This window comes from Dipteris shenzhenensis, chromosome 6 (genome assembly GCF_047967505.1).
Source record: "Dipteris shenzhenensis isolate YYH24624 ecotype China chromosome 6, Dip_SZ_1.0, whole genome shotgun sequence".
NCBI classification, from domain to species: domain Eukaryota; kingdom Viridiplantae; phylum Streptophyta; class Polypodiopsida; order Gleicheniales; family Dipteridaceae; genus Dipteris; species Dipteris shenzhenensis.
In genome coordinates, this window is record NC_141601.1 from 33,109,268 (window position 1) to 33,130,682 (window position 21,415).

Below are 21,415 nucleotides of genomic sequence, written 5' to 3' on the forward strand. Positions count from 1 at the left end.
TGTGGAAAAAGAGGTGTGGTAAATTTGTGACTCTGATATTTCAAAATACATTCCTATCTACTATGTCTCATTCTACATAAAGCAGTTTGGACTGGTGCTAGAGTAGGCTACTAAAGAGCAAGAGTCAACAATATGCCAGCGCGATCATAGATCCCCTAAGGACATCTCCTGTCTCTTTCTAATCTGCAAATTGCCTCAAGCAGTCTGGGAGAGCGCCAGACAAGTTTGTGGTTTTTTCCCTTTGAATTATGCTTATATTTTACTGGGTAACTCTCCTATTAGGCTACAGGGAAAGGAGCAGGTTGTTAGGGGACAACTGCTGTGGTTTATTTGGTTGCAAAGAATGTCTTTGCTGTTTAAAAGTAAATTTGTTGATGCTTTTGAACTCACTATGCATTGGTGTTGCATACATGACATAAAGTTTTATATTTATGAAGCAAATGCACTTATTGATAAGATTACAGCTAAGCTTAAGAAGGACGTTGCTCTTGCTTGTAAAGATCTGGATATTACAAAGAAAGTGCCCCCTCTCTCAAAATGGAGGGAAGAAAGAATGGAGTTTGTTCAGTCTCTACTCTCAGAAGTTCTGTTGATGTGTCCTGGTTATTAGTTGCATTGGTTACCACTTCTCTGATCACAATGGTTTATCCAGTTCTGGCTTGCTCTTTTCAAAGGAGATGTACATTTGTTGAACTCTTTTTGATATAATAATAAAGTAACTCTCTTTTTCTTTTTGACACTCAAAAGGCAAAGCCATAGAGTTTGTTTTGGATTCTCCTATGATGGGAATTGTGGAAGGGCCTTAAAAGAATGCTATGATAGAAGGTTAAAGTGAGAGGAGCTTGAACTTTGAAGGGTTGTCATAATGTGAGGGTGAGGTTGTGACATGTCCTTTGCTAATTTCTTGCATATTTCCCAAGCTGAATGCTAAGCTGAGGCTCTCTCTTTTCCAGACCCTTAAGAGTTCTGAATGCTAAGCTGAGGTTCTCTTTTTTCCAGGCCCATAGAGTTCCAAGTTTCTATCTCTTCGGAAACATCTGATAAAACACATAATAATAGGGCTATCTTTTGCAATATGTCTGCCGAGTTTCCTCATTCGCCAGCCAGGTCGAGCTCTGCACGAGATCCCAAAGGAGGTGTTGTGCATGGCGAGAGACTGCCTCAGCAGTATACACTGCGAGCCATGCCCCATTCGCTTGAAGACATCTTGTTTTGTGTCGACGCCGATCGGCAGGTGGACGCAGAGATGAAAGTTACTGGTGTCAAAGGTCAAGTCATTCTTTGATGACATGATTACAGGGTAACTTCTTCTAGAAGCTCTGAAAGATAGGTGATTTTTTGGCTGATAGGCGACTGATCTAAAGACCTTCGAGAAGCCTGGGCTGGATGAAATCAATTGGGACAGCTCCAAGAAGATGAAAAGCAGCTAGGCAATCTGTCTAAGAGCTTTGACAAGCCTCCCATAGCTTCAAAACAGCTAGGCCACTAGTTTGGAAGCCTTGGTAGGGCTCTGGCAAGGGTATGAATCAATAAGTTGGGCTCTGGGAAGGTGTGCACTGCGAACAGCCAACTCCCCCTAAAAACGACCTGCCTTGGATATATATAGTGCCCTGAAAAAGCTAGGCACCCGATTGCTTGGCCCTCAAGTCATCTAATTTTGGAAAAGCTGCCTTTGCATGTCTTGCAAGTCACCTCATCCAAACTTGGCCTCCAAGCCCACTTAGCAAAAATGAATTTTTACCCCTCTCTAACCTTCAGTCCCTTGCCTAGGCCCATGGAACTGGCCTTTTAGCCATTAAATTCATCAAAAGGCCATGGTATTCACTGTAAATTGGTGACAGCAAGGTGCAAACATAAATTGTAGCATAATGAACAATCAAAAGAAGGCCATAAACTATTGGGTATCCCCATGGGGTTTTACATATCAATGAAAGACAAATGGGAATAGGTGTATTAAAGGATTAAAAAGAGACTTTAAAAATGGCATTGTCTACAACCTTCTTCAGCACATTGAAAATTCATTTTGAATCATCATTTATTTTATTTCTTATCGAGCTCCATCCAAGGCTCACCTTAGTTAATTACTCTCTTTTCGGGACTCTCCTATGGGGGGGAGATGAAGAATGCAAAAAAATTTCTAAGGTGATTGGGAGATTTGTGCTTTACTATAGAATGAGGGTGGACTTGGTTTGGTAGACATGGAAATGCCAGCTGCAAGATTCATGGGGAGCTGAGCATGCTAGGCATCAAAGATGCAAAGTCTGGAAAGACTACCTTGAGCTATTAGCTGTATTTGGACAGGAGAAATGTATCACTAAAGGTTTAGGGATTTGAAGATCAACGTGGAGAGATGGAAGGGTTTCTCTAGGAAAACTGTTACCTTTACTACAAAGACTCAATATGGTTTTTGATTACTTGGAAGGATGCTCCCCTATGGGATGAAAATCTGAAACTTGCACTCATGAATGTAAAGGAATCAACTCTTACAACATGAACTTAGACTTAGCCATTTACTTTTTCTCAAAAACATACTTAGGATGTGGGATAGAGACTCCCTAGTCTAGTTAAGGGTAGACAATCGGCATAAAGGCACAAAGAGACTTCTCCCTATCCTGTCTTGTCAATCTAGCAAGATCTATAAATAAAAGGTCGTTGAGACATGATGGTCCAAATGTGTGGAAAAAGAGGTGTGGTAAATTTGTGACTCTGATATTTCAAAATACATTCCTATCTACTATGTCTCATTCTACATAAAGCAGTTTGGACTGGTGCTAGAGTAGGCTACTAAAGAGCAAGAGTCAACAATATGCCAACGCGATCATAGATCCCCTGAGGACATCTCCTGTCTCTTTCTAATCTGCAAATTGCCTCAAGCAGTCTGGGACAGCGCCAGACAAGTTTGTGGTTTTTTCCCTTTGAATTATGCTTATATTTTACTGGGTAACTCTCCTATTAGGCTACAGGGAAAGGAGCAGGTTGTTAGGGGACAACTGCTGTGGTTTATTTGGTTGCAAAGAATGTCTTTGCTGTTTAAAAGTAAATTTGTTGATGCTTTTGAACTCACTATGCATTGGTGTTGCATACATGACATAAAGTTTTATATTTATGAAGCAAATGCACTTATTGATAAGATTACAGCTAAGCTTAAGAAGGACGTTGCTCTTGCTTGTAAAGATCTGGATATTACAAAGAAAGTGCCCCCTCTCTCAAAATGGAGGGAAGAAAGAATGGAGTTTGTTCAGTCTCTACTCTCAGAAGTTCTGTTGATGTGTCCTGGTTATTAGTTGCATTGGTTACCACTTCTCTGATCACAATGGTTTATCCAGTTCTGGCTTGCTCTTTTCAAAGGAGATGTACATTTGTTGAACTCTTTTTGATATAATAATAAAGTAACTCTCTTTTTCTTTTTGACACTCAAAAGGCAAAGCCATAGAGTTTGTTTTGGATTCTCCTATGATGGGAATTGTGGAAGGGCCTTAAAAGAATGCTATGATAGAAGGTTAAAGTGAGAGGAGCTTGAACTTTGAAGGGTTGTCATAATGTGAGGGTGAGGTTGTGACATGTCCTTTGCTAATTTCTTGCATATTTCCCAAGCTGAATGCTAAGCTGAGGCTCTCTCTTTTCCAGACCCTTAAGAGTTCTGAATGCTAAGCTGAGGTTCTCTTTTTTCCAGGCCCATAGAGTTCCAAGTTTCTATCTCTTCGGAAACATCTGATAAAACACATAATAATAGGGCTATCTTTTGCAATATGTCTGCCGAGTTTCCTCATTCGCCAGCCAGGTCGAGCTCTGCACGAGATCCCAAAGGAGGTGTTGTGCATGGCGAGAGACTGCCTCAGCAGTATACACTGCGAGCCATGCCCCATTCGCTTGAAGACATCTTGTTTTGTGTCGACGCCGATCGGCAGGTGGACGCAGAGATGAAAGTTACTGGTGTCAAAGGTCAAGTCCTCGCCAGACTCGATGCTATCAAGCAGGCCATCTTGCTGTTCGTTTATTCTAAGCTCATGCTGCATCCAAACCATCGGTTTGCCTTCGCTACCATCGGTCACACAGCTTCCTGGGTAAGCCCAAAATGCATTCCCAATCTTTTGTCCTAGGTCGATCGTTTGGTGCTTTTAATTTACATCGAGAATGTGCTTGTCACTACAGCTTCAACAGAACTTCACGAACGAGATGGATATAATCAACAATTCTGTGCGAGGTCTATGTTCCAATGGGTCTTTCCCTCAGTGCGATCTGTCTCAACTGTTCCGGATGGCCGCTTCTGAAGCTAAGAAAACTCAAGCCCACGGTCGGATTGTGAGAGTGGTAAAATATGCTCTTGCAATGTTTCTCCTGTTCTGAAATAGTTTATCTAGGTTTTTTGGCATACTTTTCTAAAGAGACAAGACCAGGGGCAGCAGCATCCTTCCTTCTTCTAATTAAAATCAATCTTGGACACCCAATTCCGATGATTTCGTTGTCAATAAGACTCTACAGATCTACTTTTCCACACAAACTTGAGCATCCATTTATACAAAGGTCTTTGTACGTCAGCACTTTGGAGGTGAAGAGCAAACTTAACTGTGACAAAGGCTAGTACTAAAGGAGAAGGCCAATAAAAAAGTAGTCCACATTCTCTTCCTTCGAGTTGCATTTTCTTGTGAAAATTGCAATGTCTATGATCAAGCATTTTCTTGTGAAAATTGCAATGTCTATGATTGATCAGCTCAAGGAAAAGGGAAGTATCTTTACCAAACAAATGAGGCTGAAAAATATTTTAACGCTTCAAACAGCTAATAGCCTAGGGTTAAAAGTAGGTGATCCAAATGAATCTTTTATCCATTTGAAACAGATGCAAATGATAGAATTGTAGGATTGTGGAACTCTAAACCCTTTTCCAAAATTAGAGAAAGTAGTAAAGTACCTATGGTTGTTGAAGCACATGTAGCTAACGCTAATGTGCCATGCAACTGCCAAATCTCTCGCCATGAGTGGTGCCACATTTCATATGTTAAAAGGTGCCATGTGCCATGTACTAGTGGTGCTAGGTATCAATTCCATGTCAAACTATATAAATTTGGCAATTTGAAGGTGGATGGATTTGAACCAACCATTTACTCATATTAATATGTCCAAAGAGTTCAAATATGAGCGTTCAATTCACAATATTTTGTCTAAATTATGGTTTTTTGAGAGGTTTAAGTAAGGCTTGAGAGCTCAAAAGTGTCCTTTTACAGCATTAATTCATTCTTTCTGCCAAAAGCCTTTAGAGGAGTGTTGTAATGGTTGCAAGTGTAAGGAAGAATCTCAATATGCACTTCCATGTAGGTGATAGTCCATCCTTTCTTCTTTTAACTGTGTTTGTGGTCGGAAAGCACCGGACTGTAGAGGGGAGGCATTCTTTCAAGCTTCTAGTTTGTCAGTCCAAGGTAGAAATGCATCGTATAAATTGATCGTGCACATTGATAGATACTTGTGTGTATGCGGACGAGTCGCCTAGTCTTGGATATATCATTGGCATACTAGTATGTCACCAAGATGTTGAAAAACTGGGAATTCCTATTAATTAGTTGTGGGGAAAAGAAGAGGGGTGAAAAGGAAGATGGAAAGGCCATGATTAAACTAAGGGATATAGGGGGGAAGGAAGGAGTTTCAATTAAAGAATAATGGAGGTAGGTGGCATTAAAGAAGGAGCCACGTGAGGTGAGATTGGGGAGGGGAGAAGGGACCACGTATGAAGGGGGCAATAAAGAGGAAGGGACATGGAGGGGGAGGAGGGACCATTTATAATATTATATTTATCTTTAGGGATGATGTTGTACTCTATAGCTTAGTGGTAAAGCTTAAGTGTGTGAAATAAAGGATTATGGGTTCGAATTTGCTCTTCCTTTGGTCAAGAACTTGTGCTTAAAGGCTCTCCCTGCACTTTTTTTCAAAGTTTGAGAGGGTTGCATGATAAATAAATCAAGGAAAAAGCTACTTTTTCAAACATAGATATATTACGTAATTAGATAGTGATAGTCAACCTTGTATATGACAACAAACAAATTCATAGTATTCTACCAACATCTTTGATTACTTTCTATGTTGGTTAGCAGACGATGCTAAAACATTTAATTCCGTAGGAAAATTTGAAGGTTACACATCCAAACTCTCACTCAACAGCTTTGGGTTGTGTGATTGGTGCACAAAGTGTCTCTTGGAACAACAATGGGTATATATAACAAATGTGCAAGCACTTACCATCTTGGTAATATTGTTATTGCAGCCACACGGCTGGCTCAATTTAGAATCACATTACTAGTTCAATGATATTGCTATGTATTTCTATTCCAATCATGTTGGTTTAGGACAATCACATAATTGGTATTTGATTGAACCAGATCGGTGGTCCAGAGCCCAACTTATTGATTCGTACCCTTGTCAGAGCCCTGCCAAGGCTTCCAGACTAGTGGCCTAGCTGTTTTGAAGCTGTCGGAGGCCTGTCAGAGCTCTTAGACAGATCGCCTAGCTGCTTTTCATCTTCTTGGAGCTGTCCCAGTTGATTTCGTCCAGCCCAGGCTTCTCAGAGGTCTTTAGATCAGTCGCCTATCAGCCAGAAGGCTTCTTGTGAAATCGCCTATCTTTCAGAGCTGCTAGAAGAAGTTACCCTGTAATCATGTCATCAAAGAATGTACCTACAAAGGCTGTGTGATTTCGAAATATCCTGTCCATCATGCGATTGAATGTTGCGGGAGCATTAGTGAGTCCAAAAGGCATGACCAAAAACTCATACAACTCGAAAGAAGTCCTGAATGCCGTCTTATGCACATCTTCTCGGCGTATGCGAACCTGGTGATACCCACTCTTTAAATCAATGTGGCTGAACACAGCTCCCCCCTTCAACCTATCCAGAAGATCATCTATCTTGGGTATCGGGAAGCGATTTTTAATGGTAATCTTGTTCAAGGCGCGATAGTAGATTCACATACGCCAAGAACCATCTTTCTTCTGCACCAACAGGACCGGATGATCTGGGCTGAATCAGCCCTTTCTCCAAGAGTTCATTAACTTGACTCATGATCTCCTCCTGCTGCGCCGCACTGACCCTATAAGATGGTTTATTAGGTGGACTACTACCAGGTATAATATTAATTCCACGGTCCTCTGGCCTATCTGGCGAAACCTCACTAGACAATTCATTTGAAAAGCAAAATGGTTTGGAAAAACAGAAAAACAGCCCTTTCTCTCTTCATACGAGAAATAGTATGCTCGTCATTTATTGGAGGAATCTCCCTAGTGAAAACCATGTATGCAAAAATATGACTTTTTATTACAGTTTTATGGTTGAAGCCATTACAACTGGGACAGATTCCCCTTTCAATTTTGCATCAATTACATGGGTCTTCCCTTTATGACAAGCTGTAATTTTTCTCTTTTTGGCTTCTATCACTACATCCAAACAGTGCATCCATGGAATTTCAAGCAAAACATCACAACCGGAGAGAGACATGATATAGAAGTCTTTGGTATTCACCAAATACTGAATATGCAAGTGAAGCTTCCCTATAATAGGAGTGATAGGAGTGCTAAACTCTGGGTTTGACATGCCGGGGCTAGCTTATCTTCTTCTTTGCAACAATCTTGAACCTGTAGCTGAAGTTGGCTAAGCCTTTGAAAATTATCTCTAAGTTCCTATGATCATCCACAAGTTTGAAAGTACCCATTAGCATCAAACTAAACATCATTGAAAACCTTAGTACACCTTTGATACCAAATGGTCCATATCGTGGAGATACGGATAACATTTCAGGGAGCTCTGCTTGGGGAATCTCCCAACAAGATGTAAGCATAGTGAAAAGGAAAAAAAGCCGAGTGTCTATGCACTGTGTCTCAAAGAGATTTAGAAAAACTGCAATTGAGGAAAAGATGATGAATATCTTCCTAAGCCCTGTGGCATCGTTTGCACAACTCGCCCCCAGACCTATCTTCCTCACCCGGCTTGCTATCCAGACACCCTCACAACTTGGCCCCATCTCATCTGCACGGATCCCCAATCTGGTTGCCATATTTGGAGAAATAAATTTGGCCTTGGTGCCAGGATCAAAGAAGATGAGGGCTGTTTGATCCCGAATCTTACCCCAAGCCCTACATAACTCTGTCTTTTCACCTTGGGGCTATTCATTGATTACATCTGGCATCAAACTAGCCATGGTCTTCGATTTCCTCGGGTCACCCTTGTCTGCACTTCTCCTCTTTCCACTGTGGACAATCCTTGGATATGTGTCCCGGTTCCTTGCATTTAAAGCACTTCTTTTCCTCATACAAAGACTTCAGCTCTTCTGGCATGTTCCTTTCTTTGAGCAGGTAGAAAAGTATTGTTGTGGTTTGCGAAAGGAGCTCAGAGACTATTGTACGAAGGCAAAGGTTTCTAACATGTCCCAACTGATTGAGAATGCTAGCACAGCATATGCCTTAATGCAGGGAGAGACGTCGAGATTCAAAGGCAGTCAGAAGCACGAAGCCAAGAACGACAGCATAGAGAGGAAATTTGGGTCTCGGCCTTTCAAGATAGAGAAGAAGGTTAATCGTGAGAAAGCCGTGTATATTGCAAGGCAGCGACAAAAGAATAAAAAGAAGCCACCCAAAATTTGCTGTTGTACTTCTCGAGATCTCGGCAGTTGCTTGAATTCAGCTCATGTCAGGCAGTCATAATGTCAACTTCAAAAGTCATGGTAAGCCACGCACCTGAAAACACTTGTTTGGAGCCTACCCAAGTAATAAGTGCTGTGTTCTGCATAAGCATAGTGGTCCACCACTGGAGAGCATTACCTTCCAAAAAGCTTGCAGCCCAACGTATCTTAGATGCTTTAGAAAAGTTCCCTCGTGTGTACGTTGCATCAAACTATTGGGAGCCTTGAGCTTGTCCTCTGAACCACTGAACATCTCAAATTTAACCGCAGCTCCAGCTTCCTTGTAATCTTTCACTTTACCTTTCAACACTATGAGGCAAAGCTGAATTATTCAAACCAGCGCCTGAATTTTGCATGTTTGGCATAAACATGTTGCCGGCTACTGCATTAGGCATTCCCGTTTGCATCCCTAGGGCTGCACCAACATTGGCATACATCAGATTCTGTCCCATGGGCTGCAAAGTAGTTTGAAACCCCACCATTTGACTCGTAGGCATACCAGCAAATTGTGCATGAGGGCTGACCATCGCCTAGAAACTGATCCTTCCCCAAAATAGGGTGCCATAACTCCTTGCTGTTCGGAAACCATGGACTGAAAATTATTGCCGTGACAGTACATTGCTGCAAACCATAAATGTTTTGTGAGGGCTGGTCTTGAAAGTTGGCATGCGGTCTCTTGTTAACTTCGAACTCCCTATCTGCCTCATCAAGCTGCCTTTTCTTTGGCTGTGCATCAGATTCAGCATCTTCTAGGAGCGAGGGTACTGTGTAAACTGCTTGAATGACTAATGAACCTCTACAATTGTTGATGGGATATCTCAAGGTGTATGCCCCAGGCACACCTTGGTTTCTCTGTGTGTGTGCTACAGGCACAGTTAGGTGCCCATAAGCACTGTTAGGTGGTGGTAGAAGCCACATAGGATGATTGAGAGAATCTAGGAGCTGATTGAGGAGATGATTGTGGAGCTCAGAGGTCATCAGTGATGTCAGTGATCATGTAAGAGGTGCCCACATAAGGACCTCACCTTTCTTCATTCCATAAGCAAGAATTCTCAGTTTGTGTTCACTCCATGCTTTCCTTTCAGTTCACCAACATGGTATTAGAGCACTTTGATCCTCCTTGAGTCCACTTGTGCCACATCATCTTCTTCTTCTCCATCTTCTTCTTCTTCATCTTCACCATTTCTTCCCTTTCTTCCCAAATCTTGCTAAAGCTTGTTCTCCCTCGGTTCTCCGCCATTCTCCAAGCCCTTCCTGCTGGAGATACCCCTCGTTTGGGCGAACTTCCACCTGCAAGCAATTGAAGAAAAGATGTCTCTGCTGGTCGCCATTCCCCAAATAGCGCATTTTTTCATCATTTTTCTGTTGCAGAATACTTCCTGCCCGCTGCACCATTGCTCGAGCCCTCTTAGGAGTAGATGGGCGACCTCAAGACGAACATTTTGAGTGACTTTGCAGCCCATTTGGTTCAGCAACGAAGGAGAAAACGTCAAAACACAGGTTCAGCCTGCAGCAACTCCCCCGGGCAAAACAGCACGCCATTTCGCCCAACCTCTGTGCTGGATCTTCTCTGGTATATGAGCTTTCTTTTGCTTCAGAAAGCCCTATTTTCTTTGTTTTGAAGAGTGAGATACAAGTCCTCCAAGTTCAGGCCTCTGTTTTGGACAGTTTTGACAAGGTTATGAGTTTGATGCTACATTAGATGCTACTTTAGCATTTCTGAGGTTTTAAAGTATTGAAAAGCATCAATACAACTGTGGCTATAACTTTCTTTTAAGTTGCTATACCTGGATTTGCTTGGAATACTTTCATTTAGTCATCTCTATGAAGCATGCAAGTGAAAGCATCATTGATTTGTAGTATGGATTTTGGTTGCAAGCCTTTGCTACTCTAAACGCTTGTATTTTGAAGCTCTTCAACTCTTTCTAGTCTTGTAAGAGAGTAGACACTGCCCGTTCTGGGTTAGACCCTCTCATGGCTACCATCTTGAATATGGATAAGTTCAATGGTAAGGGCTTTCACACATGGCAGATGAAGGTTAAGTTTGCATTGATGAGGGAAAACCTCTGGGGGCTTGTCAAACCGGTTTCAACTTCTTCTTCAACAGCCTCCAATGCTCAGCTCCGACACGCCCGGCAAGAGATCCTGCTAGAGAGGAGAAAGCCTATGGCATCATTGTTCTTGCCTTAGGAGATGACTATATTCATCACATCTCTGACTTAGAGTCTCCTTCAGAAGCTTGGCAGAAGCTTGACATTATTTTTTGTGCTAGCTCTCACATCTCAAAATTGTCACTTAAGATTGCTTTCTTTGAATTGGATGGTTAGTGGCACTCCTTTGGCTACCCATGTCAATTACATGCGGAGTCTCATGACTCAACTTGCTTCTATTAACTCTCCAATCACTACAGATGATGCAATGGCAGTGTTGCTCAAGAGTATGCCTAAAGATTATGATCATGTTGTTACCACTTTGAAAAATCTTCCTAATCCTAATCTTGAAGGTCTTATTTCTGCTCTTCAAGAAGAAGAAAGGCACATGGAACTCCGGAGAGGCAATGACACAGCCTATGCCATAAAAATCCAGAAGGGCAAGTTTTCACCTTGCAAACATTGTGGGAAGACTAATCACCTCTCAAAAGACTGCTTCAAGATCAATCCATGCAAGCACTGTGGCAAAAACAATCACCATGAAAAGTTTTGTAGAGCAAAAAAGGAAGCAACTACAAAGTCAGAAACTGCCAATCTACTTTCAGTTGATGTGCCTCCACAAGATGAGGCATCCTATGAAGATTATGCTTTTTGAATCATCTCCATATATGCTCCAGATCTCTCTCTTTTATGTTGAGTCAAGGTTCTCAGCCTGGATAGTCCTCCAAAATGAATGAAATAAGTTCTTTGTAAACACCTCTGGTCACCATATGATGTAGGCCATGTGTATGTGTTTTGCTTCATGGTACCTCCTGCAGACATTGTGTGCATGTACATGCAGGGGAGATAACCTTTGGAAGGTCTTTTGTATCCCTTTTGTTTACTTCACACCCTTGGGAACCCCTTGCTAGCATGAGAACCTAGCCATAGATTTATCCTTGACCACCATGAGATGGCATGAGAAACTATGAGACTAGATGTATCCTTGACATAGCATGAGGCATTCCCTTGAGGGGGGGTATGATGGGATATCTCAAGGTGTATGCCCCAGGCACACCTTGGTTTCTATGTGTGTGTGCTAGAGGCACAGTTAGGTGCCCATAAGCACTGTTAGGTGGTGGTAGAAGCCACATAGGATGATTGAGAGAATCTAGGAGCTAATTGAGGAGATGATTGTGGAGCTCAGAGGTCATCAGTGATGTCAGTGATCATGTAAGAGGTGCCTACATAAGGACCTCACCTTTCTTCATGCCATAAGCAAGAATTCTCAGTTTGTGTTCACTCCATGCTTTCCTTTCAGTTCACCAACAATCGCGCCTTGAATAAATCCACATTGTGAAAAGCCAGGCTTTTCGAGAATGCAAATGTGTGCAATGCATGCAGAATTTGAATGCCAATTGGTCCTCTAATGGGGAAGAGCGCCCTCCTGAGAGTTTCGACCTACATGCAAGGTGGGAGAGAGAAGGCAGATGAATGCAATGTGGTAGAGAGAATGCGACGTGAGATTCACAATGAAAGGGTGATACCCTTTCATTAATGTCCCTTGAGATCACTCAAGTTCCATCTTCCCATTTACACCTACCCTTATCGTATGACCCATGCACCTACCATTCGATGCACTCTAATGCACCCTTCCCTTTCCTATTGCCCCTAGGACCTAGACACGTGTGTGCACATCTTTATTACTAATCATTGGCCAATGTTACATAGTTTGCCGATACTATTTACACCGCTTGATCGATCATAAATACAAACATATAACCGCACCATCAAATTTGCGCCTAATAATAATAAGGTTCTGATGACTATTAATTAACTAAATAATCATTTCTTGTCATGACACTCCCTCTTGCTTGAATGAGCAGAAGTCCTCTTCTGGATTATTGCTGGTCTCTTCCTCTTATGTGCACTTTCTCTTGTTACTTCTGCAATTGCATCTCCTCTTTATAATCTGTGAGTATCTGTGGAAAATCTGTAAAGAACTCTTATTGTGCATCACTAGCTGGCTGGTTTTTAAACTTCAGTAAATACACTTATCTCTTCTTTCCACGAGTACTCTTCTCTTTATGGTACACAATTTGTTTCGGAGTAAGAACTTCAGTCCCATCTTCAAGTTCAGGTTCTTCTTGATGCTGATCATTTAAAAACGCAGAAGTATCGCCATGGTATCTCTTCAAATTGCTCACATGAAAGATATTCTTCATATGCGAGTGGGTTGGTAATTTCAGCTCATATGCTCTGGATCCTTCTTCTAGATATAAAGCTGCTGAAATCTGAAATGGACCATAAAACTTCGGTGCTAACTTGACATGTTTTGTAATTCCTCTCACTGACTTGATTCTTCTTTTATCAATCTTCTATAAAACCCAATCATCCTCCTTGTAATAAACTTCTTTTCTTTTTTTATTGGCTGCCTTGGATTGTTGAACCTGGGCCTTCTTAATATGTTCTTTTACCTGCTCAATAACGTGGGACATATCCTCAGCAAACTGGTCAGCAGCAAAAATTTGCTCCCCCAAGTGTGTTATTGGAGTGAGTAAACATTGCCCGTAGATAATTTCAAATGGGGCTTTCTTGGTGAAAGTATGTACAGTGTTATTATAAGCAAACTCTAACATGGATAAGAACTCTGGCCACCTTCAAGGTTGGTCATGGACATAAGCTCGAAGTAAAATAGATATGGTTTGATTTGCGTTCTCACTTTGTCCATCTCCTTGAGGATGGAAGGCTGTAGTAAATTTCAGTTTGGTTCCGAGATTCTCAAATAGGGCTGTCCAAAAGTTGCTAATGAAACGGCCATCATTATCGGATACAATAGATTTTCGTAACCCATGTAACCTAAAGATTTCCCTAATGAATAACCTTGCTGTTTCAAGAGCAAACAACTCTTTGTTACAGGGAATAAAATGAGGCTATTTATTCAGCCTATCTATAACAGTGAAAATCTGCTCAAACTGACCAACCTTGGGGAAACCTGACACAAAATCCATTGTACTGTGTTCCCACCTTTCAGAAGGAATAGGCAAAGGTTGCAAAAGACCAGCAGTCTTACTTGTGTCAGATTTAATGCGCTGACATACGTCACATTGTTGAACAAAGGTTGAAACTTCTTTGCGAAGTTTAGGCCAATGGAAGTACCTCTCAATATTGTCAATGGTCCCTCTAATGCCTCTATGTCCAGAATATGGACTCGCACGTAACTCAATAATGACTAGATACCGAAATGTTTTAGGTACACATATGGCACATCTCAACAATAAGTATCCATCACGATGGAATAAGCCTTTAAACCCTCGACCTCATTACGCTGAATCTTCCCATAAATGTCAGCAAAGTCCTCATCTAAAGGATAAGCTTTAACCTTTGCTCCTAATGATTTCTCCAATATAGGTGCTCCAAATGGAGAGCTGCTTGGTCAAATCAAGCCTTTTGGCAATAGATCTTCAATTTGTTTTTCTACCTCCTCTATTTCTATCCTGTATGAGACTCTACATGGAGGAGAAGCTCATGGCTCTAAGTCTATGGCATGATCGTCTTCTCTCTCCATAGGCAATTCGAATGAGTCATCTCTTGAAAATCGATCCTCAGAAGCTCTAAGGAACTCATTTCTCTCCCAATCTTCTTTTGAGATATGAAGATCTCGTGAATCCCGTATATACACAAGATTACACTTTACCTCTCTTTTTATCAATCTTTTCGCTTGGGAAGGAGTAATCAATGGAATTGTATACACGTCTCAATCCCCTACGATCCTTATGTTTTCATCCTTATGTACAAAGCAACAATGATGAGTATGAGGATGAAAAGCAAGGTTAAAATCGTACCGCCATGGTTTACCTAGATTCATGTCAACGTCTTATAAAGAAGCTTCTAGAAAATCCCTTCGATCTCTATATTTTTGTATACAAAAATGAATATTCCGTACTATGGATGTGTCTTCTTCATTGTGTCCCCTAAAAGCTCTTGAGAGTAACATGTTTTGGTTTAAGATGGAGTAATTTTACCAATCTATCACTTACTAAGTCATAATTACATCCATCGTCTAGGAGAACCACTATTCTCTGTCCATTCACGAATCCATACACCTTAAAAAGATCATGAGGCCCAAAGGTATTGGCTGAATGGACAGTATTCACTATTGGCTCAATGGTCATGGTAGATTTCGAGGGTGACAAGGTAGAAGCCTTACCCTCCTGCTTGGATGCCTTGGTTTTTCCTTTTACTGAATTTGTCTTGGCAATTTTAGCCAAGAGAACGGGACACTTATGCCATACGTGCCCTGGCTTATGTTTCTTACACCCAAGCATTTTTCTTTCTTAATCAACTTCTTCTTCTCTTCGTCCGTCATAGAAGGAAATGGCACCCATCTAGGACGTGATTGGCTATTCACATTCCTTACAAGAGCTTTACCCTGTGTGTTGGGTTTCGAGTTGAAGGTGTAAACTCATCACCTTGTTCTTGGCTGGTCTCATTTCTTCTTTCATTACAAAAGGAGAACTCCCTATCAAGAGGTTTTTGAAGGAGAGACTGCTGTAAATCTATTTGTGGGTTATCATACTCAAGATGTGTGTAACTCTCACCTAATCCATCCTCTTCAGGAGGGGGTGAAGGTGTTCTTTCTCTCTCTCCTTCAGGTAATGGAGGAAAAGGAATAAGTTCATTGTTATATCTCCCTTCCCCTTCCATTCTTTCCTTTTAGTAATACAAGAGAGAAAATGACTTGCTGTAATTTCTTTAAAAAAGGGTTTATTTTATAGGAAAAGTCAAGTGTTGTAGAGTTGGTGGTACTTATCCGACTCCCGCTTCACTTGTGTCCAAAAACCTCTTCAAATGACCTCTTCTTCCCTCTCTTTTATGCTTTTCTTCTTGTATTTCTATTGTAAACTGATACACTCTATTTGAGCTACTTATTTTGAGTGGATTGGAGCTCTACATCCCGTTATAGGAGGTACTTGGTGGGTGGATCACCCCCTTAAAACCTTGTTCTGATCCGACTTTTCGTTTGGGAGAACAAGGGGGTCCCTTTTCCACACGGTTTAAGGATTTTAAGGGTACATTCACAGCGGGGGGAGGGGAGTCACCCCGTTTATAGTTCAAGACAAAAAATTTCCAAGAAATCCCTCGTCTCAGAACCTCAAGAATTTAGGGTTGGGAGGAAAGGAGAAGCTGGTTTGCAGCCCTGGAAAAGTAGCAATGTGCGGAATGCACTATTCGTAGCAAATGCTTGCCAGCAAAGATTCCGTCATCCGTGTTTCAGTTCATGGGTTGTGCTGTCCACTCTTCCGCCCACGCTTGCTTCCATCATGGATCGTGCCTCCTTCTCTGCCGTCCGCAATTGCTCCCGTCATGGATCGTACCTTCTTCTCCGGCATTCGTGAGTGCTTCTACCGCACCCATCACAATTCCACGCGTTGCTCTCTCGCTCTCTTCTCGTCCTGGTCGTGGACCGTTACCGTTCTGATACCAAATGTGAAAAACCAGACTTTTCGAGAATGCAAATGTGTGCAATGCATGAAGAATTTGAATGCCAATTGGCCCTCCAATGGGGAAGAGCGCCCTCGTGAGAGTACTTGTTTCTATTTCGACCTACATGCAAGGTGGAAGAGAGAAGGCGGATGAATGCAATGTGGTAGAGAGAATGCTACGCGAGATTCACAATGAAAGGGTGCTACCCTTTCATTAATGTCCCTTCAGATCACTCAAGTTCCATCTTCCCATTTACACCTACCCTTATCCTATGACCCATGCAACTACCATGCGATGCACTCTAATGCACCCTTCCCTTTCCTATTGCCCCTAGGACCTAGACACGTGTGTGCACATCTTTATTACTAATCATTGGCCAATGTTACATAGTTTGGCGGTACTATTTACACCGCTTGATCGATCATAAATACAAACATATAACCGCACCATCAAATTGGCGCCTAACAATAATAAGGTTCTAATGACTATTAATTAACTAAATAATCATTTCTCTTCCAAAAAAGGAGTTTGGGTTCTATATTAGCCATCTTAAATGGGATTCTCCTTCATTCTCGGTGGATGTGCATATGGAAGAACTTGTGAGTGTTTCTCCCAACTCACTAATATAGTTTCTGCTATATGCAAGGAATACGTCGTCTAGGTAATACCGTTTTTCAAAGGTGCTACATTGCCTTGGTGATTCTGTTTAGTGTAGGGGTAAACCTCTTGGCTATATAATTTTTATGAGGCAGTGACAGAGTGGTGGGACACCAGTCCTCAATTTACTGTGTCTATATAAACCTCCAGCTAACCACGCTTCATTGGCCATCTCATCAGATCCGTTTCAGTGGTATTCTAGCAGTTGCCTTGATTCTATCTTCTTCATCACTTTCTGTCAAGTTAATGATTGTGGAGGTTTTGGTTACTTCTTGCTCAGAACTTTCTCTTCTTGTCTTTGAAAATCCTGATTCCATCAATGGATTCAGCGACATCATTCCACACTCTTTGTCTAAAAGTTCATCATCGTTGAGAAGTGTCATATTCAGTTCAAAACTGGTGGAAGACCGCTTCATGATGATTCTTTTTTCTGGGAATGAATGCATTTTATCCAGACTTGCTTGAGCTGTTTTGGTACCAAGTACGTATCGGCTTGTTTGATGATGTAGGGAATCTTTTATCCAGAGTAATTTCTCTTAATTATCATCTTTTGTCCAGAGTAATTTGTCTTAACTTTATATCGTTCTGTGCAATGAATTCATTCTTGCCCCAACCTGATCTTTACAACCCTGCACCATATTAACATCTTCTTGATATTCTCATTGTACATCTTCTTTGTTTATGGCATGGCCTTGCAGACCAAGAAACTGAACAACCTCGAAGGATGAAAGCCAGTGTGGAAATAAAAATGCACCGAAGCAATGAGAGAACAACTCTGCACAATGAGATTTAAAACCAGAATCAAGAAAGAGTTTACACTAACCTACTAATTGACCAAAGACACAAACAGAACTTTCAATTGACCATGCTCCACTGAAAAAGACTTTGTTTATCATGTGTTCAACGGGTCGCTTTGTATGGATTTTATGACTTTGTGAGAAACGTTCTGAGTGCCCATGCATATTTATTGTAATTTATTCAATATTTTTATGGATTCTGTACGTCTTTGTGAGAGCTCATGCAATTGTTTATTGTAATCTTTGAAGAATATTGGCTTTTATATTTGTACTGTGCTGGCAGATCTTTCATTGTATATTTCTTTTTTTAATTTTCTGCTTGTGTTCCTTAGAGGGTGGACGAATCTTGGTTTTTGTTTCCATGCACATGTAGTGCTCTTCTTTTCCGTTTGCTCATGTTTTGCACCTTAACGACATATGCTGTTTACCTCAAATCAAGATCTTTGAGAAGTCTCATAGAGACCGTCATATGTGAGATAGTGACTGGGGCTTTTTTAATGGTTAGGGAGAGAGTGGTTTGAGTGGAGGTTATGCACCTGTGGATTCCTTAGGTTTCTAACAAGTTGTACATTCAAATCAGATCCTTATTTATTGCCGTTCCGACTGCGTGCCGGAGTTCTCTTATTGGTCTGAAAGTCAGCGCTCATTTACATTTGATGCCATGTATCTTCATGACAAACCTACACAGTACAATTGTCCTCAACGAGTATATGATGCTTTGGTGGAAGCCCTTGAACGAGCCAGTTTATCAGAGGGCTACATATATGAGAGTGGCTCAGGCCTCTCTCGTGTTCTCTTTCGTCAGATGTGCTGTTTATTGTCACATACACAACAGCGGTGTGGACAGGATGATTTTGAAGTACCTAAGGACATTTCAAAAGTTGCAGCTCCTTTAGATGGAAGTATGAGTCCAGCATCTACAAAAAAGGAAGAGGATAGTGGTGCTTCACATTCGTTTGCATGAAATACAGCCTCCAGGCAGCTTGCAATTCATCAAAAATTATAATTTGCTGAAGGGCATCTTCTTATCATCAAATTGTATGTACACAGAAGCACCCTGTTTCCTGAAGTCCATTCATTCGAGTGTGTGAGTTTGCTTTAAATAACCAAATTTGCCAAGAATGAGCTGCCTTACTTTACGAGCCATAAGTGGGGCTGGCATCACGTTCATTTCTGAGTCTGACACTCTCTCTAGTCATGCCAAGAAACCTCGTTTAGTATTGAGAGTTTCTAGGCGATGAGAAAATCAAGGGGTGCAGACTGAAATATACTGGTCTTTGGAGTAGACCTCAGATCAGGAAGAGATGATTGTTGCAGGGTTTATCCTGGCAAGTGACGAATGTGACATGTTAATGACTAGAACACCAATGATAGTTGTGATGACTTTTGTATGGTCATTGGTCTCTTCTAAGTTCAAATGGCAAGGGAGGAATGCACCATAGTGACGAAAGTGAGGATGAGATGGGTGTCTTAAATATGTAATAACGGTGCAACTCAGGGCATCTTCCATGTTCCAGCTTCTGTGATGATATCTATAAAAATTCAGCTTGGCGGTTTGGTTGGCTCAACATTTTTTTTGTGCAGCAGCTGACACAATTTTTTGTTATATGCTTTGAAAGGACTCCAGCATTATGGCATTATGCTATGTTGCCACATAGTAACAAGTTAAAAGACAATTGAATGGTTCTTAAGGTTGGTCTATCCTGTTTTAGGGGGGCCCATTTTAGTAGCTATTAAGTTTGTACAAAGAAAAATTATGTGCGTGTTCACAAGTTCTTCAGAGTTTGGGTGGCATTGTCAATATTCACAAGTGGAGAAGCAGGCAAAGTATGTGTTTTAAGAGTAACTTTTATGTTTGATTTTTGGCAACGGTAGGCCCTAGTGGTGGAGGCATAGGGTCTTTGGTTATTGGGAGGTTTCAATAAATCTTTTTCAGGGGAAGCATGCTGCCTTTCTTATTCTCTTTATTTGGGCCTCATCTATCGAAGCTTCATCAGATCTGCGTTTGCACTTTATGTCATCGTTCAGGGTTTCTGACCTTGTGGCTTCAACATGAGGCTAAAGTTTTAATGAATCAAATATGCTTTTATATGATCAGTTTTCCCATGTATATATATGCACTGATTTTCATTGCTTATCACTTTGTGTATTGAATGTATGCGGTAAGTAGCCTTTAGTAACTAAATCTCTTTTAGGACAAAACATGTTATTTTGTTCTTTGGTTAAGGTAGTTTTTGTAGATAGTTGTGCATGTGAGCATCAGTGATCAGCAGCTTATGTGGATAGGCTATGAGCACTTCATCATTGAAGAATCTTTGGAAACTGGTAATGAAATCGTTGAGCACAAGAAAAGATTAGGGAAAACAAGTGGTGATTGGAAGGGATTTATCCTCTGCCAAAAAAAGGAAAATGGAATCATCATCTTGTATTTTTTACTTCCATTTGCCACAAGGACACTAGCTGAGGATAGGGGTAAGTACTTGGTTCCTGATCAATATGTGATGGATACAGATCAATAGATGAAGATCAAAGAGTTAATAGAGAGATGTAAGTGACAAGCAAACTTTGACGATCCATATCTGGAATTGCCTCGTTCGCTAGCCTTCCTTTTCCCCCTTGCATCTCCTCCTTTTCCTTACTTCGTCTTTGGCATAGTTTTGCTTAGTGTTGTTGCTTAGTTGGAGTGCCTTTTGCCACCCTTTCTCCCCTTGGTTGCATGACCGAGTTGGTCATTGCTTGTAGCCCCTTTGAGTCACTCCCATCTCTCCCATTCGCAAGCCCTCTCCTCACCCCCTCGACTCGTTGACCCTTATCTCCTACTATCGCTGCTTCAAGGCTTGTTTCCCTTGCTTGGTTTGGGTTGGCCCTAGGGCTAGCTAATTGGCACTTTTGAGTGGCTTTTGTAAGCCATGGGGTTGGTTGGCCCACTCTTTTGAGGTTCCTTCCTCACTATTTCTTCTTCCCTTTTTGCCACTCTTTCCCTTGGTTGTTTCTTCCCCTTGTCCTCTTGGCTCTTCTTTGTTGTCTTTTTGCTTGTCCAAGTCTTCCTTCCGCCTTTACTGCAACCTACATGCCTCCTCTTTCTTTCCATTATCTTTCTATTAGTAGATGTTCTTGGCTTTTTGTTTGACTAAAGAAAGGGGTTTCATTTGGTTTGGCAAGAGAAGCTCAAATGGTAAGTTTCCTCGAGCCCTACTAGTATTGGATTGTCCTTTTCCTCAATGACAAGTAGTAGGTACAGAAAGTTGTTTAGCCATGTAGGGTAAAGCTATGGCAGGACCCATTGTTAGCCTCGACGACAGATTGGGATTTGGATCTAGGTGAGTCTAGATCACATTTAGTAGCTCATCAAATATGAGAGAGGGGTTATCCTTTTTCCATGTGACTTCCTTAGAGACCATGCTAGAGTCCTAGTGTATTTGGGTTCACGTTTATTTTCATAGTGGATGATATGGGCTTGACTCATCATGTTCCCATCATGCCTCTAAGCCATTCCTTCATCCAAAGGTGCTTGTTTTAGGAGAGTGTTGGAGGGTCCTAGGAGAGTTAGTATACTCTAGCCATGGGTATAAAACATACGCCTAATGAAAGAAACACTCTTGCATATAAAAAGGGTAACATTGCACACAAGGGGAACTAATATATAATATGTTTTTTAAATGTAAATATTTGAGCCTTTGTTTCAATA

The 21,415-nt window shown here is 41.3% G+C and overlaps 1 protein-coding gene across 1 annotated transcript; it reads left to right on the forward strand.

The window, feature by feature from the left end:
• The first annotated feature begins 3,542 nt into the window (after positions 1 to 3,542).
• On the forward strand, positions 3,543 to 19,609 carry LOC147901076 (uncharacterized). Its single transcript, XM_087376378.1, has 3 exons — positions 3,543 to 4,064; positions 4,153 to 4,311; positions 18,308 to 19,609. Exons 1-3 carry the CDS (start codon positions 3,750 to 3,752, stop codon positions 18,689 to 18,691), a joined length of 858 nt encoding a protein of 285 aa, XP_087232504.1. The 5' UTR covers positions 3,543 to 3,749; the 3' UTR covers positions 18,692 to 19,609.
• Positions 19,610 to 21,415: the final 1,806 nt, after the last annotated feature.